A 17,098-nucleotide genomic window follows, 5' to 3' on the forward strand; every position below is an offset into this window, starting at 1 on the left:
CGGGTCTTTAGTTGTGGCACTGCGAGGTCTTTGTTGTGGCCTGCGGGATCTTGCACTGCAGCACATGGGCTTCTGTCTAGTTGTGGCTTGCAGGTTTTCTCTCTGTAGTTGCGGCACACGGGCTCCAGAGCATGTGGGCTCTGTAGTTTGCAGCATGCAGGGCTCTCTAGTTGAGGCGCTCAACAAGCTCAGCAGTTGTGGCACATGAGCTTAGTTGCCCCATGGCACGTGGGATCTTAGTTCCCCAACCAGGGATCGAACCCGCGTCCCCTGCATTGCAGGACGGATTCTTTACCACTGGACCACCAGGGAAGTCCCTCTCTTGTCATTTACAAATTTTTTTTTCCAGCCATATTTCTTGAGGTTGTCTTTCTTTTGATTTGTGGGAGTTCATTATGTATACTGTATTCAAGTCTTTGGGAAATACTTAGTGCGTATATCTTCTATTCCATAATTTTTCATTCTCTTAATGACATCTTTTAATGAATAAAAGTTCTTAATTTTAATGTACTCTAATTTTCAACGTTTTTCTTTACAGTTAATTGTGATTCATGATCAGCTTACGAAATCTTCATCTACCCCAAGGTCATATGTTATTGTCTAATAACCTTGTAGTTTTTCCCTGTCTTTGAAATCTATAATCCACCTGGAATTGATTTTTATGATGTAACTTAAGAAATCAAGATTTAAAATTTTTCTATATGGATATCTTTTTGACTCAGCACCAGTCATTAAAAGGAACATCCTTTGTCCACTGTGCTACAGTGTCACTTTTGTCATAAGTCAGGAAACTGTATACATGTCAGTCTGTTCTGGACTGTATTCTGTTCCACTGGTCTATTTGTGTCTGTGCCGGAATCACACTAGTTTAATTATTGTAGCATTACAATATTGAGCCTTCTATTCTATGAACATGGTGCTTTCTTTAATTTAACTTAGGCCTTCTTTAATTTCTTTCAATAATGTTTTGTAGTTTTCTCTTTAGAAGTCTTGGTCATTTTGTTAGGTTTATTCCTAGGTATTTGATTTCTTTTGATACTATGGTAAATTATATCATTAAATTTTTAAAATTTGCAATTACTTGTTGCTAAAATGTAGAAATAAAGTTGGCATTTGAATACTGAACTTATGCCCTGAGCCCTTCCTTGCTCAATTCATTTGTCAATTCTAATTATTTTCATAGATTACTTTAGATTTTTCTGGAAACACAGTTTTTCCTGTATGTCATTATTCCTTTATGTAGGAATAATGACAGTTTCATCATTTCCTTTCCAATTCTTATACCTTTTATTTCCTTTTCCTGCAATTTTTTAAATGAATGGATATTGAATTTTATCAAATGCTTTCTGTGTGTCATTGGAGAGCATCATATGATTTCTTTATTCTGTTAATGTGGTGAATTACGTTGATTGGCTTTTGAATATTAAACCAACCTTGTATTCCTCAAAAATTCTAAATGGTTTGTATATCCTTGGATTGTCTTATTAATATTTTATTAAGGAGTCTTGCATATATTATATATTTATGGATGAAACTGACCTGTAATTTTTTTTTTCTTGTAATGCTCTTGTCAGGTTTTGATGTCAAGATTATGTTCGCTTTCTGAAATGATTTGGGAAGAGTTCCCTCTTGTTCTCTTCTCTAGAAGACTTTTTGTAAGATTGGTGCTATTTCTTTCTTATATGTTTGCAAGAATTCAGTGGGGAAGTTATCTGGGTTTGGGGTTTTTCTTTTGGAAGGGCTTTTAATTACAGATTTAATTCTTTAATAGGTATAGGATTATTCAGATTTTCTATTTCTTGTGTAATTTCAGTCAATTTTAAAAAAGAAATCTGTTCATTTAATTTGAATTTTCAAAACATTTCATATGCCAAATGTTCATTTGTTTATAATAGGCTTATTATTTTTTAACATCTGTAGGAGAATTTTTAAAATTTTAATCATAAGTTTTATCATTCTACTTGTACCAAGTTTGTTTCCTTTGCTCTTACTGTGCTAGGCTCTTTCTGTTCCAAGAAACACAGATTCACTCAAGTTCCTTCGAGTAATGGAGATTCATGAGGCTCATTATAAAGCCATATGTAATCCTAAGAGAAAGGAATCACACAGGAAGAGCAAGATCTCTAGTATACCTTGGCTTTAGGGAGACTGGAAATGTATGGTTAATAAGGATATGGGACATCTTTAGAGACGGAACAGGTTTACTTTTTAATACCTTTAATAGTAAGACTTTCTAATGCTTTACGCTAGTGCCCCCATTATTTGCATGAAGTTTCTTAATTCCTCTTGGCTCTTCTCTATTTTTTCTTTCCCTGCCCTACCTTTTGGTTACTCATAACTTCTTACTCATGGTCCCCAGTGCCTTGTAGCCTCATTTTGTGTTTCTTTTCAACCTCTCCTCCAGTTTGACTGAACCTCTCCCTGGTTCTCGATTTCAGCTCCCAAGAGATTAGTTCATTAGTTTCAGAAGACCCATATGTGAAGCCACCTCTTAGGCTGTTGTTCAGTTACCAGTTGGTTACTCTTGACCAGGCAGGTATTGCCAAGAGTGGTGGGCTCACATAGCATAGCACATGGATGCCTTAGGCTAACTCCTCTGCAGAGGGCTGCAGCTGGACAGTTTCTCTTAGGATGTAGTCTATACATGGCAAGTACTAGAATTAGTTAATACAGGTAAGTTCTAGAAATTAAATCATTGCAAGTGTTGCAGCTTTTCTCCCATTTTGACTTATTCTGGTGAAATACCAGTGAGTAATTAAATCCTGATAAAACCAATATCTAGAATTTGGTATTATCCATCCCTTTAGCAGTTATCCCTCTTTAACTGAAAATATTCATGTGCTACCAACCCAGATTAGGGCTTTCTGCAATTAAATGTGTAATACCTATAATTTTAGTATGGACAAATGGAAATTGATAGATTTTAAATGTAAGTAATATAAAAAACAGACATAGGCAGATTAATGATTATTTAAAGAGAAAGCCATAGTATTTATCTCGTTTAGGTTGCTTCTTGTTATTTCCTTTTTTAAGTCCAGAAACAACCATATGTGCTGCTAAGACTTCACTGTTCTGTAATAGCACAGTTGAAGTTGAAGACAAAGAGGTCCTCTTTCCCTTTGTGATACTTAACGGGTGACATATTTAAACACCACACCTTAATCTTTTGCCTAATGCATTCTCATTTATGGAATAAATTGTAGCTATTACATAGAAGCCCCTCTAGTACAATAAGTGAAATTACTTTTTAATTTTCTAGGGGGACTCAGAGAGAGTAATGATAATTACTGGACCAAACATGGGTGGAAAGAGCTCCTACATAAAGCAAGTTGCATTGATTACTATCATGGCTCAGATTGGCTCCTATGTTCCGGCAGAGGAAGCAACAATTGGAATTGTGGATGGCATTTTCACAAGGTAAAAACATTAGTTCTATTTGAATATATTTCTGACAATAAATCAAGCCCACATCGTCACATGAATTTTCTTCTTATGTACATAGTTAGGTGAACAGATTTGTTATATAGGATTTTGCTATTTAGAATTTAGGAACTTAAAGAAATCATTTCATCATGAAATTAATATCAGAAGAGACCTAGGAGATCATTTTGTCTGGTCATTTTCAACTTGTTTTTAGTTACCGAGTTCTTTCTTAAAGGAAATTATTTGTAGAAGTTGAAAATTAAACAGATAAAAGCAGATCTGCTCTGCCTTAATCAGAGGTAGAAGGCTTGAACCTAAATGTCCATCGACAGATGAATGGATAAAGAAGATGTGGTACATATATACAATGGAATATTACTCAGCCATAAAAAAGAATGAAATAATGCCATTTGCAGCAACATGGATGGACCTAGAAATTATCATATTAAGTGAAGTAAGTCAGACAAAGATAAATATTATATATCACTTATATGTGGAATCTAAAAAATGATACAAATGAACTTATTTACAAAACAGAAACAGACTCACAGACTTAGAAAACAAACTTATGGTTACCAAAGGGGAAAGGTGGAGGGAGGGATAAATTAGGAGGTTGGGATTAACATATACACATTACTATATATAAAATAGATAAACAACAAGGACCTACTGTACAGCACAGGGAACTCTACTCAATACTCCGTAATAACCTATATGGGAAAAGAATCTGAAAAAGCATAGATATATGTATATGTATAACTAAATCACTTTGCTGTACACCTAAAACTAACACAACATTGTAAATCAACTATACTGCAATATAAAATAAAATTTTTCTTAATTTCAAAAAAAAAAAGAGGTAGAAGGCTTGGAAACTTGGCTCCTAGGCTCTATAGAGCAGTCTGCAACCTAGTCTACCATCCTTATTTTATAGGTCGGGAACTGACAACAGACTGGAAAAGGCACTGGCCCAGGATAATTTAATTCATATTCTTTTTTGCTCTAAGGACATAACATGCAACTGGCTAAGACTTACCCTCAACCTATAAACCTAAATTGCATGCCATATTAGGAATATAGGTGAAATATCATGGTCTCACCAATTAGGATTTATAGTTTAATCTATTTACTCAGATTTATCAGTTCTTAAAATATTATTTATACTTCTTACACTTACATTTTTAGAAAAAAGTAAATATAGTCTATAGTGTATAGTCAAAGTATATGTGTAGAGTGTCTGATTTATTTTCCTACTTATTTAATATTTGACCCTTGAACACATCAGAATATATCACATGCTAAGGTTCATGTAGTTGAGTAGACATTAAAACACTTTAAGGCTTGGTTTTTAATCAGAGAATGAACAAAAGCAAAGCAACCTAAATTCTGTTGGGTTGGCTGAAAGGTTTGTTACTTTTTTACCGTAAGATGGCTGTAGTAGTTCTTAGCTGTCTTTAACTTCATTTGAAACAATTTTGTTAGATTGTATTGTGACAGCTGTCATATCAGCATGCATTTTTTTTTTTTTATAAATTTATTTTTATTTATTTATTTTTGGCTGTGTTGGGTCTTCGTTTCTGTGCGAGGGCTCTCTCTAGTTGCGGCAAGCGGGGGCCACTCTTCATCGCAGTGCGCAGGCCTCCCACCATCGCGGCCTCTCTTGTTGCGGAGCACAGGCTCCAGACGCGCCGGCTCAGCAGTTGTGGCCCACGGGCCTAGTCGCTCCGCGGCACGTGAGATCCTCCCAGACCAGGGCTCGAACCCGTGTCCCCTGCACTGGCAGGCAGATTCTCAACCACTGCGCCACCAGGGAAGCCCCTCAGCATGCATTTTTAAAAAAACATCAAAATTGGTGAATTTTTGTGTAGCCATTTTAATATTGAAGATGGAAGAAGAAAGCAACATTTTCAGCGTATTATGCTTTATTATTTCAAGAAAGGTAAAAAGGCAACTGAAACGCAAAAAAAGATTTTTGCATGTATGGAGAAGATGCTGTGACTGATCAAATGTGTCAAAAGTGGTTTGTGAAGTTTTGTGCTGGAGATTTCTTGCTGGACAATGCTCCACGGTCAGGTAGACCAGTAGAAGTTGATAGCGAGCAAATCGAGACATTCAATGAGAACAATCAACGTTATACCACGCGGGAGATGCCCGACATACTCAAAATATCCAAATCAAGCATTGAAAATCATTTGCACCAGCTTGGTTATGTTAATCGCTTTGATGTTTGGGATCCACGTAAGTTAAGTGAAAAAAAACCTTCTTGACTGTATTTCCGCATCCGATTCTCTACTGAAACATAATGAAAATGTTCTGTTTTTAAAACAAGTTGTGACGGGCGATGAAAAGTGGATATTGTACAATCATGTGGAATGCAAGAGATCGTGGGACAAGCGAAATGAACCACCACCAACCACAGCAAAGGCTGGTCTACATCCAAAGAAGGTGATGTACTGTGTGCATCGTGCGATTGGAAGGGAGTCCTCTATTATGAGCTCCTTCTGGAAAACCAAACAATTAATTCCAACAAGTACTGCTCCCAGTTAGACCAACTGAAAGCAGCACTCTATGAAAAGTGTCCATAATTAGTCAACAGAAAATGCATTGTCTGCCATCAGGATAACGCAAGACCACATGTTTCTTTGATGACCAGGCAAAAACTGTTACAGCTTGGCCAGGAAGTTCTAATTCATCCACCGTATTCATGAGACATTGCACCTTCAGATTTCCATTTATTTCAGTCTTTACAAAATTTTCTTAAAGGAAAAAATTTCAATTCCCTGGAAGACTGTAAACAGTTCTTTGCTCGAAAAGATAAAAAGTTTTGGGAAGATGGAATTATGAAGTTGCCTGAAAAATGGCAGAAGGTAGAGGAACAAAACAGTAAATATGTTGTTCAATAAAGTTCTTGGTGAAAATGAAAAATGTGTCTTTTATTTTTACTTAAAAACCGAAGACACTTTTTGGCCAACCCAATATTTGATGCCATATCACCAAACATGTTATTTTGATCTCCATATATTTGTAAATGAACTCAATATAATAAATTTTTAAAATATTTCTTTAGTTTTTAACATTATAATTAATTTTCTATTTCCTAAGAAAAAATACTAGGTATTTTATTTTGGTTACATTATTAGGAGGAGTGACAGAGAAATTTCATCAATAGAAAAAAGATAAAAAAGAGAAAAATAGAAAGAGAAAAAATATCTTGGGCAATGTAAGGTAATTTGTCTGGAAGAGAATCTTGTTAGCAGAATATCAGGAATGTTTTTAGATACAAGTAATAGAAAAGAAAATAAAGGTTTACTTTTCTCATTTAACAAGGAAGCTTGAAATAGATGACCACTTCTGATGTTTCAGTGGCTCTGCAGTTTTGTTGTCTTCTCCTCATAGTTGCAAGATGGTTGCTGTGACTCCAGACATCACATTGATATTCATATGAGGAAAAAGGGAAAAGGAATGCAAAAACTTCTCCTTTTTTTCAGGAAATCAGTACCTTTTCAGAAGCCTCCCAGAAAACTTTCACTTACATTTCACTAACCAGCACTGTGTCTCATGGCCATAATTACAGGCAAAACAAAGTATGAATTTGATTTTATCCAGCTTTTATAACGGAGTTAGGCAAGGGACAGGTGTTCAGGAATGGATTCAGAGGTAACCAGAAAATAGTTTCTGCCACAAGGAATGAATTCAATGGTAATAATAACTAACCTTTGTGATGATAACATATTTATAATATTAGTATAATAACATTCTTACCAATGTATAGAACCTGTTCTATGTATATAAAATAGTTATATAAAGTATATTCGGTGAGAGCAAATATAAGCCTTCTGGAAAAGGACAAAGTGCATTAATTCAACAAATTTGGATCTTTATCCATTCATTTTCATTTGTTCATTCATCCAACACATACTAACTTGGCATCTAACATATGAAAAGCACTCAGAATACAAAGCAATCATAGTTTCTGTTCCCATGAAGTTTACCTGATGGAGAAGATCAGCATAAACAAAAAAATTGTATAAAGAAATGTAAAATTGCAGCTGTGACAAGTCTACAAAGGTTAGGTATATGAGGCTGTGGCAGCCTGTGGTGCTGGGACCTGATCTGGTCAGGAACATCAGGAGAAGGCTTCCTTTAGCAAGTGATGTGTAATCTGAAGGAGGTGTTAACTAATCAAAGGAAAGAAGAGCATTTCAGACCAAGAAAGCAGCATGCGCAAATGTTGTTTCACATTAAAAAAAACCATAGTGAGACAATAGCTGAAGGGTGGCCCTCTAGGGGAGTAAGATTCTCCATGAAGCTGAAGACAATAGGTAAGGGCAAGTTACACAAAGTGTAGGCCGTGTTAGGAGTTTGTGTAAGAGCCATGGGAAACCATTGAAGGGTTTTAAGCAGGGCTTGGTATGATCACATCTACATTGGCTGAAATGCAGAGAATGTTTGGAGGAAGGACACAGTTGATCAGCGCAGTCTTATCAGTAGGCCCTTGCGGTAGCCTTGGTGAGAGGTATCAGTAGTTCGGACTGGGTTGTAGTGTTTAAATGGAAAGGAGTCATATTTGAAAGGTAATAAATAACAGGAAATAGATCAACAGGATTTGGTGATACATGGGATATGAGGCTGAGATAAATGGAGTTTTCAGCGATGACAGTGGTTTGTGCATCTGGGTGGAGAATGCCGGCATTTACTGGAAGAGAGTGATTTTTTCCCCATGGATCCTGACTTTATTTTTGGTTTTTTGATTTCAGTGTTGTGTTAGTTTCAGGTGTACAGCAAAGTGATTCAATTATACATATATTCATTCCTTTTCAGATTCTTTACCCATGTAGGTTATTACAGAATATTCAATAGGACCTATACAGTAGGTCCTTGTTGGTTATCTATTTTATATATAGTAGTGTGTATATGTTAATCACAAGCTCCTAATTTATCCCTCCCCCACTCATTTCCCCTTTGGTAACCATAAATTTGTTTTTGAAATCTGTGAGTCTGTTTCTGTTTTGTAAGTAAGTTATTTGTATCATTTTTTAAAATTAGATTCCACATATGAGTGATATCATATACTTGTCTTTGTCTGACTTATTTCACTTAGTATGCTAATCTCTAGGTCCATCTACGTTGCTGCAAATGGCATTATTTTTTTCTTTTTTATGGCTGAGTATTGACTTGGTTTTTGTATGTAGTAGGTAGCAATACTCTGAGACCATAGGGAAGCTGTCATGTAGTCAGTTGGACATAAAGTTTGAGTTCAGAGGGAGAGATGAAAGGTAACAATGTAGATTTGTTGTGAGACATCTTTGTATAAGTGGGAAGTGAGATCCTGGGTGTGGATGAGATCATGTTGGCAGAGAGTAAGTATAGTGAAGAAGATAATGTTCCAAGGCTGAGCCTTAGAACTGCCAACATGTCATGGCTGAGTAAGAAGATAAGCTTGAGAAACCAACAGAGAAGGAGTACCCAGAGAGGTAGGGGAAAACCAGGACATCCCAGTGTCATGGGAGCATGGGGAAAAGTGCTTCAAGGAGGAAGGAAGTGGTCCACAGCGCTGAAAGGCTGAATGAGATGAAGCCTGAAAAGTCCACCTTGATTTTAGCAAAATGGATATGACTAGTGACCTTTGCAAGAGCTGTTATGGTGGAGTGGTGGGGCCTCACTCCAGTTAAAGAGGGTTAGAGAGTAAGTGAGAGGTTAGGAAATAGAGTTAGTAGGTGACCCTGGAGCAGATTGGCTGGGAAGAGGGGGTGAGAGATCCAATAAGGGACTTGTTTTATTTTTGAGTGGTAGACTTGAACATGTTTAAGAGGGGTATCCAGTGGAATATGTTATGTCCATGAATTTATGATTCTAAAAAAATGCATCAGTCACCTTAGAGGATATTAGAATGAATTCATGATACTTAAAACAAAAAATCATAGTCACTTTGGAGAATGAAAATTGAAAAATAAAGGGGAAGAATCATGCAGCTACCATGCCTTTCCAAAAATATGATGAGAAGAATTTTCTCTTTATGGAAGTGTTCCAGCTAACCGAGAAGGTATTAGAATATCACCCCCTCTCTTTTTTTGCAATCTCTAATGTAGTTATAGATCTAGGCGATAATTAGAAATGGCTGCTAATGTCATGAAAAGAGAGACAACCAGACATTTGGCCAAAGTTTGTAACACAAGCTATGAGGTCTGGGCAAACAAATCAAACCTTAATATATTTGTATATCTAGATCTATCTGAAACACAGAGAGATATTGATCTTTTATACTTCAGGATTTTTTTGGGGGTGGAGGGCTGCACTGGGTCTTTGTTGCGGCACACGGGATCTTTGTTGCAGCATGCAGGATCTTTTTAGTTGAGGCATGTGGACTTCTTAGTTGCGGCATGTGGACTTCTTAGTTGTGGCATGCATGTGGGATCTAGTTCCCCGACCAGGGATCGAACCCGGGCCCCCTGCATTGGGAGCGCAGTCTTACCCACTGGACCACCAGGGAAGTCCCTATACTGCAAGATTGATCACAACTTTAAAATATTAATTAGCAAAGAATCATTTCAGTCAGTTAAAGGAATAAATAGATTATAAAGATATAAACACTGAAATATGGGACATTCTCTTACGCTTTACCATTTAAGTAGCTGTTGTTTCATGGACCTTAAGGTCATGTTTATAAAAGCAGTCGGCCATGGGCCCTGAGTGTCCCTGCATGTCCCTACTGGGTATACCAAGAAAGCCCCTGATTGCTCCCTACCTGGGCATTTGTCAGGGTTGGGCTTGCAGCAGGCAATCTTGAGGGAAGAGGTAATAACATTTCCCCACAAAGAGGAAGCTTGCTTCTTTTTGTTGTACAAGTAGTGAATCCTCAAGTTCAGTTCTCTGCCTTGTAATACAACCCACTGCATGCACAGCATCCATGGTGAGCCCTTTGCCTTGCCCTTAGGGGACTTGACAGCTGATGCAAACCAATGTGGGTAAAAGTCCTTTGTTTCTGATTTAGGGTTTTCATGTCTTTTGCTAGCATCTGTGAAACCATATTGGCTTAACTTGATATAAATAGGGTAAAATCCCAGACTTTGCCCAGTTCTGGATGGGTCAGTAGGATTCTCTTATCTCTTGCTAATAATAAGTGCCCCTAAAATGCGAGTAGATAGGTTATGTGTGGGAAAGGATGGAAGTTTTAGAGCCAGAAAGCTCAGGTCTCAATACAAGTTCACCAATTTCCTGACTGTGTGCTAGTTACTTCATTCACCTAGAGCCTTGAAAGAAGTATGGTGTCATGGAATTAAAAAAAAAAAAAAAATGTTATAGTTGGGTACAAATCCCACTTTTGCCACTTAACAACTATCTGACCTTTGGCAAATTACTTGACTTCTCAATGTCTCAGTTTTTTCACCTATAAAATAGAGATAATACTGCTTAATCACAGATTATTGTGGGAATTAAGTACATGAAGTGCCTGGTATGTAATAGGTACTCACTAAATTTGAGTTTTGTTCCTTCTTCTAGAGTCTGTGTCATTTGTATTTTGGATTTAAAAGTCTGTCTTCATATATATGTTAGTATAGTACTCCTTTTCTAAAATTAGCCTCAGGTCTCACATCTATGAAACAAAAAGTTTGATAATACCAGGTTTTGAGAATAATTTTTAAAGAGTGTGAAATCACTACGAATTGCTGGTCTTAGCTGTCATCCTTGAAAGAAGTTAACCAAATATTCCGCACTCTAAACCTTGCCAACACCAAATTCATTGTTTCAGTATAGTAGTATTCATTCTGAGTTAACTCCTGCAAACACATTAGTTTATTCATCTACTTGGGGATACATTTTATAGTTACCTGGTCCTGATGGGCCAATCCAGAAGTAGTATTACATGAAAGAATATTCTTATTACAATAAATGAAAAAGAGCTGGTTATGAAGCTTGGCATTCAGTGTGATTCCACTTTTGTATGACCAATTATATATGTAAATATATGCAGAGAAAACCATCTAGAAAGAAGGCTGCGTTCCAAAATATCGTGAAAGATATGGGATTATGGTGACTCTTCTTTAGTTTGGCTTATGAATATTCTCAAAATTCTGAAATAAACAGGTAACAAAAGTACTCCCCTGCCCAAAAAATGTTAAGGGTTATATCAGTCAAAATGAGATGTTTCATAGGTGTCTAATGAAATGCATATATGGTCATTGTCTGGGAATACTTTTTTCCAGGACAGACTTCTCTTCCCAACTCAGTAGCATGGAATTTGGGGTTCTAAGCTTTAAACCTTCCCAACAGCATATCAGACCTTATTTTTCTGAAGTTTTAACCCAGCCTTTAAGTAGCCCTAGTTCTTCCTCCTTTAGGAATTGATGGCTTTCTGTCAGATCAGTATGCAAGACTGGTGTCTTTAATTTTCATAACAGAAACATTGCCCTTTGCACATTTAACATCTTTGATTCTTTTAACCCTTAATGTACATTAGATTTTTTTTAATGGAGCTTTTAAAGTATGTTGAAACCTGGACCCTGCCCTTAGGGGTTCTAAGTTGGCCTGGGGCAGGGTCTGGGAATTTGAATTTTACATATGTCCAGGTGGTTTTGAAATGTGGGCAAGGCTGAGAAGCATTTCCCCAAGCCCTTGCTGGAGAGCTCAGTTATTTAATTCTAAAAGTAAGAGAAGCTTATTATGAAAACTATTTACAGTGTAGTAGGGTATTAAGTGAAATGTTTACTTCTCTACAGGTCAGCATCTATTTATGGTTTTTCATGTAACTTTCCACAAGTTTAGAGGTATACATAAGTCTTCTCTCTTAAATGGTCTTATACTAAGCATTATTATTATGTAGCTTGCTTTTATTTCCTAACCTGGGGGAAACTGAATTTCCCTGTCAGTTCTTACAGATTAGTCTCACACTTTTATTGGCTGTGGTGTGTCTGCTATGCAGAGGTTCCCTGAACTCTTAAACCTCTGAGACCTCCATCTGGGATGCACTGCTCTAGTAGAAGGACCCTGTTCCCTGTCCATTCCCCCTGTCCTCGCCTTCTCTTCCTGTTACCATTGGAAAGGAGTCTATGTGGACCACATTCAGTTATATCCCTAGGATTTTAAATTTTTACTAGGATATGGTTTAATATTATAACCTCATATTTTTCATTTGTTTATTATGAAATTATTCAGACATATTACAGTCCCCCATGTAGCTTCCAACCTACTAAAGAAATAAAGCATTGCCAATCCAACTGAACCCATAACCCTCCCTGGTCCTGTTCCCCTCCACCCCATCCAGAGTAACCCTTTTTGACTCTGGTTTTTATCTCATGAGTTTCTCTATTTTTACTACATAGGTATGTTTTGAAATAATATATGGAATTATTTGGTATGCTTTTAAACTTTATGTTTGGTATGCCTTTAAACGTCATTCTTCTGCAAGTGGCTTTTTCCCCCTCAATGTTATATTTATGAACTTCATCCATATGGATGCATATAATTCTAGTTCACTCATTTTTCTCTAATTATGATAGTCCATTGTATGCATGTACCATAGTTTATCCATTTTTCTTGATTAATATCTAATATGATTCAAATTTGTTGCAATATCAACAGTGCTGATACCTGTCTTACACACATCTAGTACACGTGTGAGTTTTCTGATTCTGGGCTTTATCTAGGAGTGGGATCGTAGAGTGTAAGGAATGTGCATCTTTCTTGTTCTTCAAGGAACATGGACTGGTTTAGAATCCCACCAGCAGTGTGTAAAAGTTTGTCCCTACGATTTAAATTAATTAGAACAAGAAATACCCATTTGATGATGTTTCTATATAGTCTCAAAAATTGGTCATAAGGGCATTTTCATTTCTATTAATATCTTTTACATGAAGTACCATCTGATAAATCACATTTTATTAATGCTAAGGAATTTTTTTCTCTCCATGTGCGTGCTGTGCCTGTTTATAAAGAGATTTGAAGCAATTTACTGGCCTTCCCTGACAAACTGCCAGGCCTCATGTTTTCAGCCAATGGCTGCTTCCCCTTTAATTCCTTTTTGTCTTGACTGCCAAGAGGTTAAGAGCTAAATTTAAGGCGCAAGTGTAGAAACAAATTTGTTTTAGTTTTCCCCATCTCTTATATGGGAGTATTTCTCTATGAGTATTTCTCTATCATGATTCTTAGAACAGCTGCATCAGAATCAGAGATGCTTGTTTTTAACATTTAACATTTTTAATGCTGCTTTCTAAGGCCTGTCACAGACCTATTATATTGGAATCATCAGCGCGAGACCCTAAAATTAGCATTTTAAAAGCTCATGCTAAATTTGCTGTCTCAAATTTGAGCATCTACTATATGGCTTGTAATCTTACTTTCATATTCATTGTAACTCTTCTGTTATAAATATTTTGTTATTCTAAATCACTTCAAATCCTTTCTTGTGCTCAATGGAAAAAATATTAAAATCTAGCAGATGTGTGCATAAAATTTGGCTCCAAACTTTGTCTTTTTTTTTTTTGGTCACGCCCCGGGGCATGCAGGATCTTAGTTCCCCGACCAGGGATCGAACCCTTGCCCCGTGCAGTGGAAGCATGGAGTCCTAACCACTGGACTGCCAGGGAATTCCCAAACTTTATCTTTAAATTGGTTATTTTTGCATTATTAATTGGACATTTACAACACTAGGTTTAAATTCATGTTTTCCGTAAATATTCATTGAGTGCCTACTATGCGGTGTGTGCTGTGCCATAAGAAGAATAAATAAATGCGTGAAAAGCTATAAATAGGAGGCTTTGGGAGTCTTTTTCTGGATGTTGTAACCTCATGAACCTTTCTCTGAATAAGAAGGATTTTTTAAAAGTAGAATTTTGGCAAACATATACATTTGGCCCTAATTGGTGATACATGTACTCATTGGTGAAATATTATATTTCTAGACACATATTTCCAAGGATTATTAACATCTTTGAGTGCATCACTGAATTAAGATCTGTTTCTTATTATCCTGATAAGTGCAAACTTAAACCTCATTCAACTTCTTGGACTCAGTAATTAAGTTTTAGAAAAGTGATGAATTATTAAGTCTGGTTGAAAAAAAACAACAAAACAATTGGCTTCTCTCAGCATAATTTATTTCTATTTATGTCAATTAAATGTTGGTAGAAAAGGGTATTTACATTAAGTAGCCTCTGTTAATAATTTTCATGCCACCCTCCCCACGTAAACTCTTTCTTATGGTCCCCAGCTTCAGGAATGCTTTGTACCCAGAATCGCACCATTGTGTTTACTTTGAGAGAGAATTGGAAGGTAATAGGTCTTCAAATGCTTAAATTAAATTATCTTAAATGTTTGCTTTTGGCTGTGTGGATGATAACTGGTTTGTTTGCCGAATTTAGTTTAATTCAGCACATGTTGATTGAGTACCTACTGTGGAGTATTTGTACTCTATTAAAATATATGTATACTTCTTGGACAGAAGGAAAATATCTTGACTGAGTACATGTCTTCTAGTTGGTAGTAAATACCAGCACTAAAAACCACATTATATTTTACGAAATGAGTGGGCTGTTGAGAATTTTATTGGCAACAGAAATGTTGCCTTATGAGTCCCTCTCTGGTTTATTTAGCTCCTGTTGCTGTGTCTGCCAAACAGGAGATATCTCACTTCATCTTTTTGATGGGAAGTGGTCGTATGAATTTAATGCTTCAAAGTCACCTGAGGGTTTGGTTTCGTTTAGTTTTAAGTGCAGATTCCGGGCCAGTCCCTGGAATGTAGATTCCCTGGAGATACAGTTGTTATCGGTATGATGAAGGAGACTCCTGGACTTTGTAATTAAGAACTCCTGCTTAGGTCTTCCCATTTTTGATTGGGCTGTTTGCTGTTTTTATATTTTGGAAATTAATCGCTTGTCAGTTGCATCATTTGCAAATATTTTCTCCCATTCTGTAGGTTGTCTTTTCATTTTGTTTACAGTTTCCTTTGGTGTGCAAAATCTTTTAAGTTTAATTAGGTCTCATTTGTTTATTTTTGTTTTTATTTTCATTACTCTAGGAGACAGATACAAAAAAATATTGCTGTAATATACATCAAAGAGCTTTTTGCCTATATTTTCCTCTAGGAGTTTTATAGTATCTGGTCCTACATTTAGGTCTTTAATCCATTTTGAGTTTGTTTTTGTGTATGGTGTTAGAGAATGTTCTAATTTCATTCTTTTAAATGCAACTGTCCAGTTTTTGGAGCACCACTTATTGAAGAGACTGTCTTTTCTCCATTGTATATTCTTACCTCCTTTGTTGTAGATTAATTGACCATAGGTACATGGGTTTACTTCTGGGCTTTCTATCCTGTTCCACTGATTTGTGTGTCTGTTTTTGTGTCAGTACCATACTATTTTGATTACTATAGCTTTGCAGTATAGTCTGAGGTCAGGGAGCCTGATTCTTTCAGCTCCATTTTTCTTTCTCAAGATTGTTTTGGCTATTCAGGGTCTTTTGTGTTTCCATACAAGTTTTTAAAATTTTGTTCTAGTTTTGTGAAAAATGCCCTTGGTAATTTGATAGGGATTGCATTGAATCTGTAGACATTTCTCTAAGGAAGACATCCATATGGCCAACAGGCACATGAAAAAATGCTCAACAGTGCTAATTATTAGAGAAATGGATATCAAAACTACAATGAGGTATCATCTCACTCCAGTCAGAAGGGCCATCATGAAAAAGTCTACAAATAATAAATGCTAGAAAGGGTGTGGAGAAAAAGGAACCCTCCTACACTGTTGGTGGGAATGTAAATTGGTACAGCTACTATGGAGAACAGTTTGGATGTTCTTTAAAAAACTAAAAATCGGGTTGCCATATGCTCCAGCAGTCCCACTCCTGGGCATATATCTGGAGAAATCTATAATTCAAAAAGATACGTGCACCCCAATGTTCATTGCAGCACTGTTTACAGTAGCCAAGACATGGAAGCAACCTAAATGTCCTTTGACAGATGACTGAATAAAGAGGATGTGGGGTGTGTGTGTATGTGTATACACACACAATGGAATATTACTCAGCCATAGAAAAGAATGAAATAATGCCATTTGCAGCAACATGGGATGGACCTAGAGATTACCATGCTAAGTGAAGTAAGTCAGACAGAGAAAGAAAAATATCATATGATATCCCTTATATGTGGAATCTTAAAAAAAAAAAAAAAAAAAAGGTTCAATTGAACTTACTTACAAAGCAGAAATAGCCCCACAGACATAGAAAGCAAACTTATGGCTACCAAAGGGGAAAAGGGGGGGATAAATTAGGAGGTTGGGATTAATATATACACACTACTGTATATAAAATAGATAACCAACAGGTACCTACCGTATAGTACAGGGAACTCTACGCAATATTTTGTAATAACCTATAAGTGAAAATAATCTGAAAAAGAATATATATACACACACACACACATACATATTTATATATATATATATAACTGAATCACTGTGCTGTACACCTGAAACTAATATGACATTGTAAATCAACTATACTTCAATTGAAAAAAATATTTAAAAAAAAGAACCTTTGCAAGTGACTCAGAAACATATCCAGGTTTAGGAGCTATTATTTAGTTTCAACACTTGACATTTTACAGAAGGAAAAACAGAAACAGAAATTGTGATTTGCTCGAGCTCATAGAGTGAGTTCAGTTATAAGAATGCCTCCTCTGGTT

At 36.3% G+C, this 17,098-nt stretch overlaps 1 protein-coding gene across 5 annotated transcripts in view; it reads left to right on the top strand.

Moving 5' to 3' along the window:
* MSH3 (mutS homolog 3) overlaps positions 1–17,098 on the top strand; it is a 192,717-nt gene that overhangs the window by 155,744 nt on the left and 19,875 nt on the right. For all 5 annotated transcript variants that reach the window (XM_068535584.1, XM_068535586.1, XM_068535585.1 and 2 more), the window contains exon 20: positions 3,260–3,417. In XM_068535584.1, coding sequence (XP_068391685.1) covers positions 3,260–3,417 — 158 coding nt within the window. The remainder of the gene's footprint in view (positions 1–3,259; positions 3,418–17,098) is intronic.

The sequence above is a fragment of the Eschrichtius robustus genome, chromosome 2 (genome assembly GCF_028021215.1).
Source record: "Eschrichtius robustus isolate mEscRob2 chromosome 2, mEscRob2.pri, whole genome shotgun sequence".
In the NCBI taxonomy this organism is placed as follows: Eukaryota; Metazoa; Chordata; class Mammalia; order Artiodactyla; family Eschrichtiidae; genus Eschrichtius; species Eschrichtius robustus.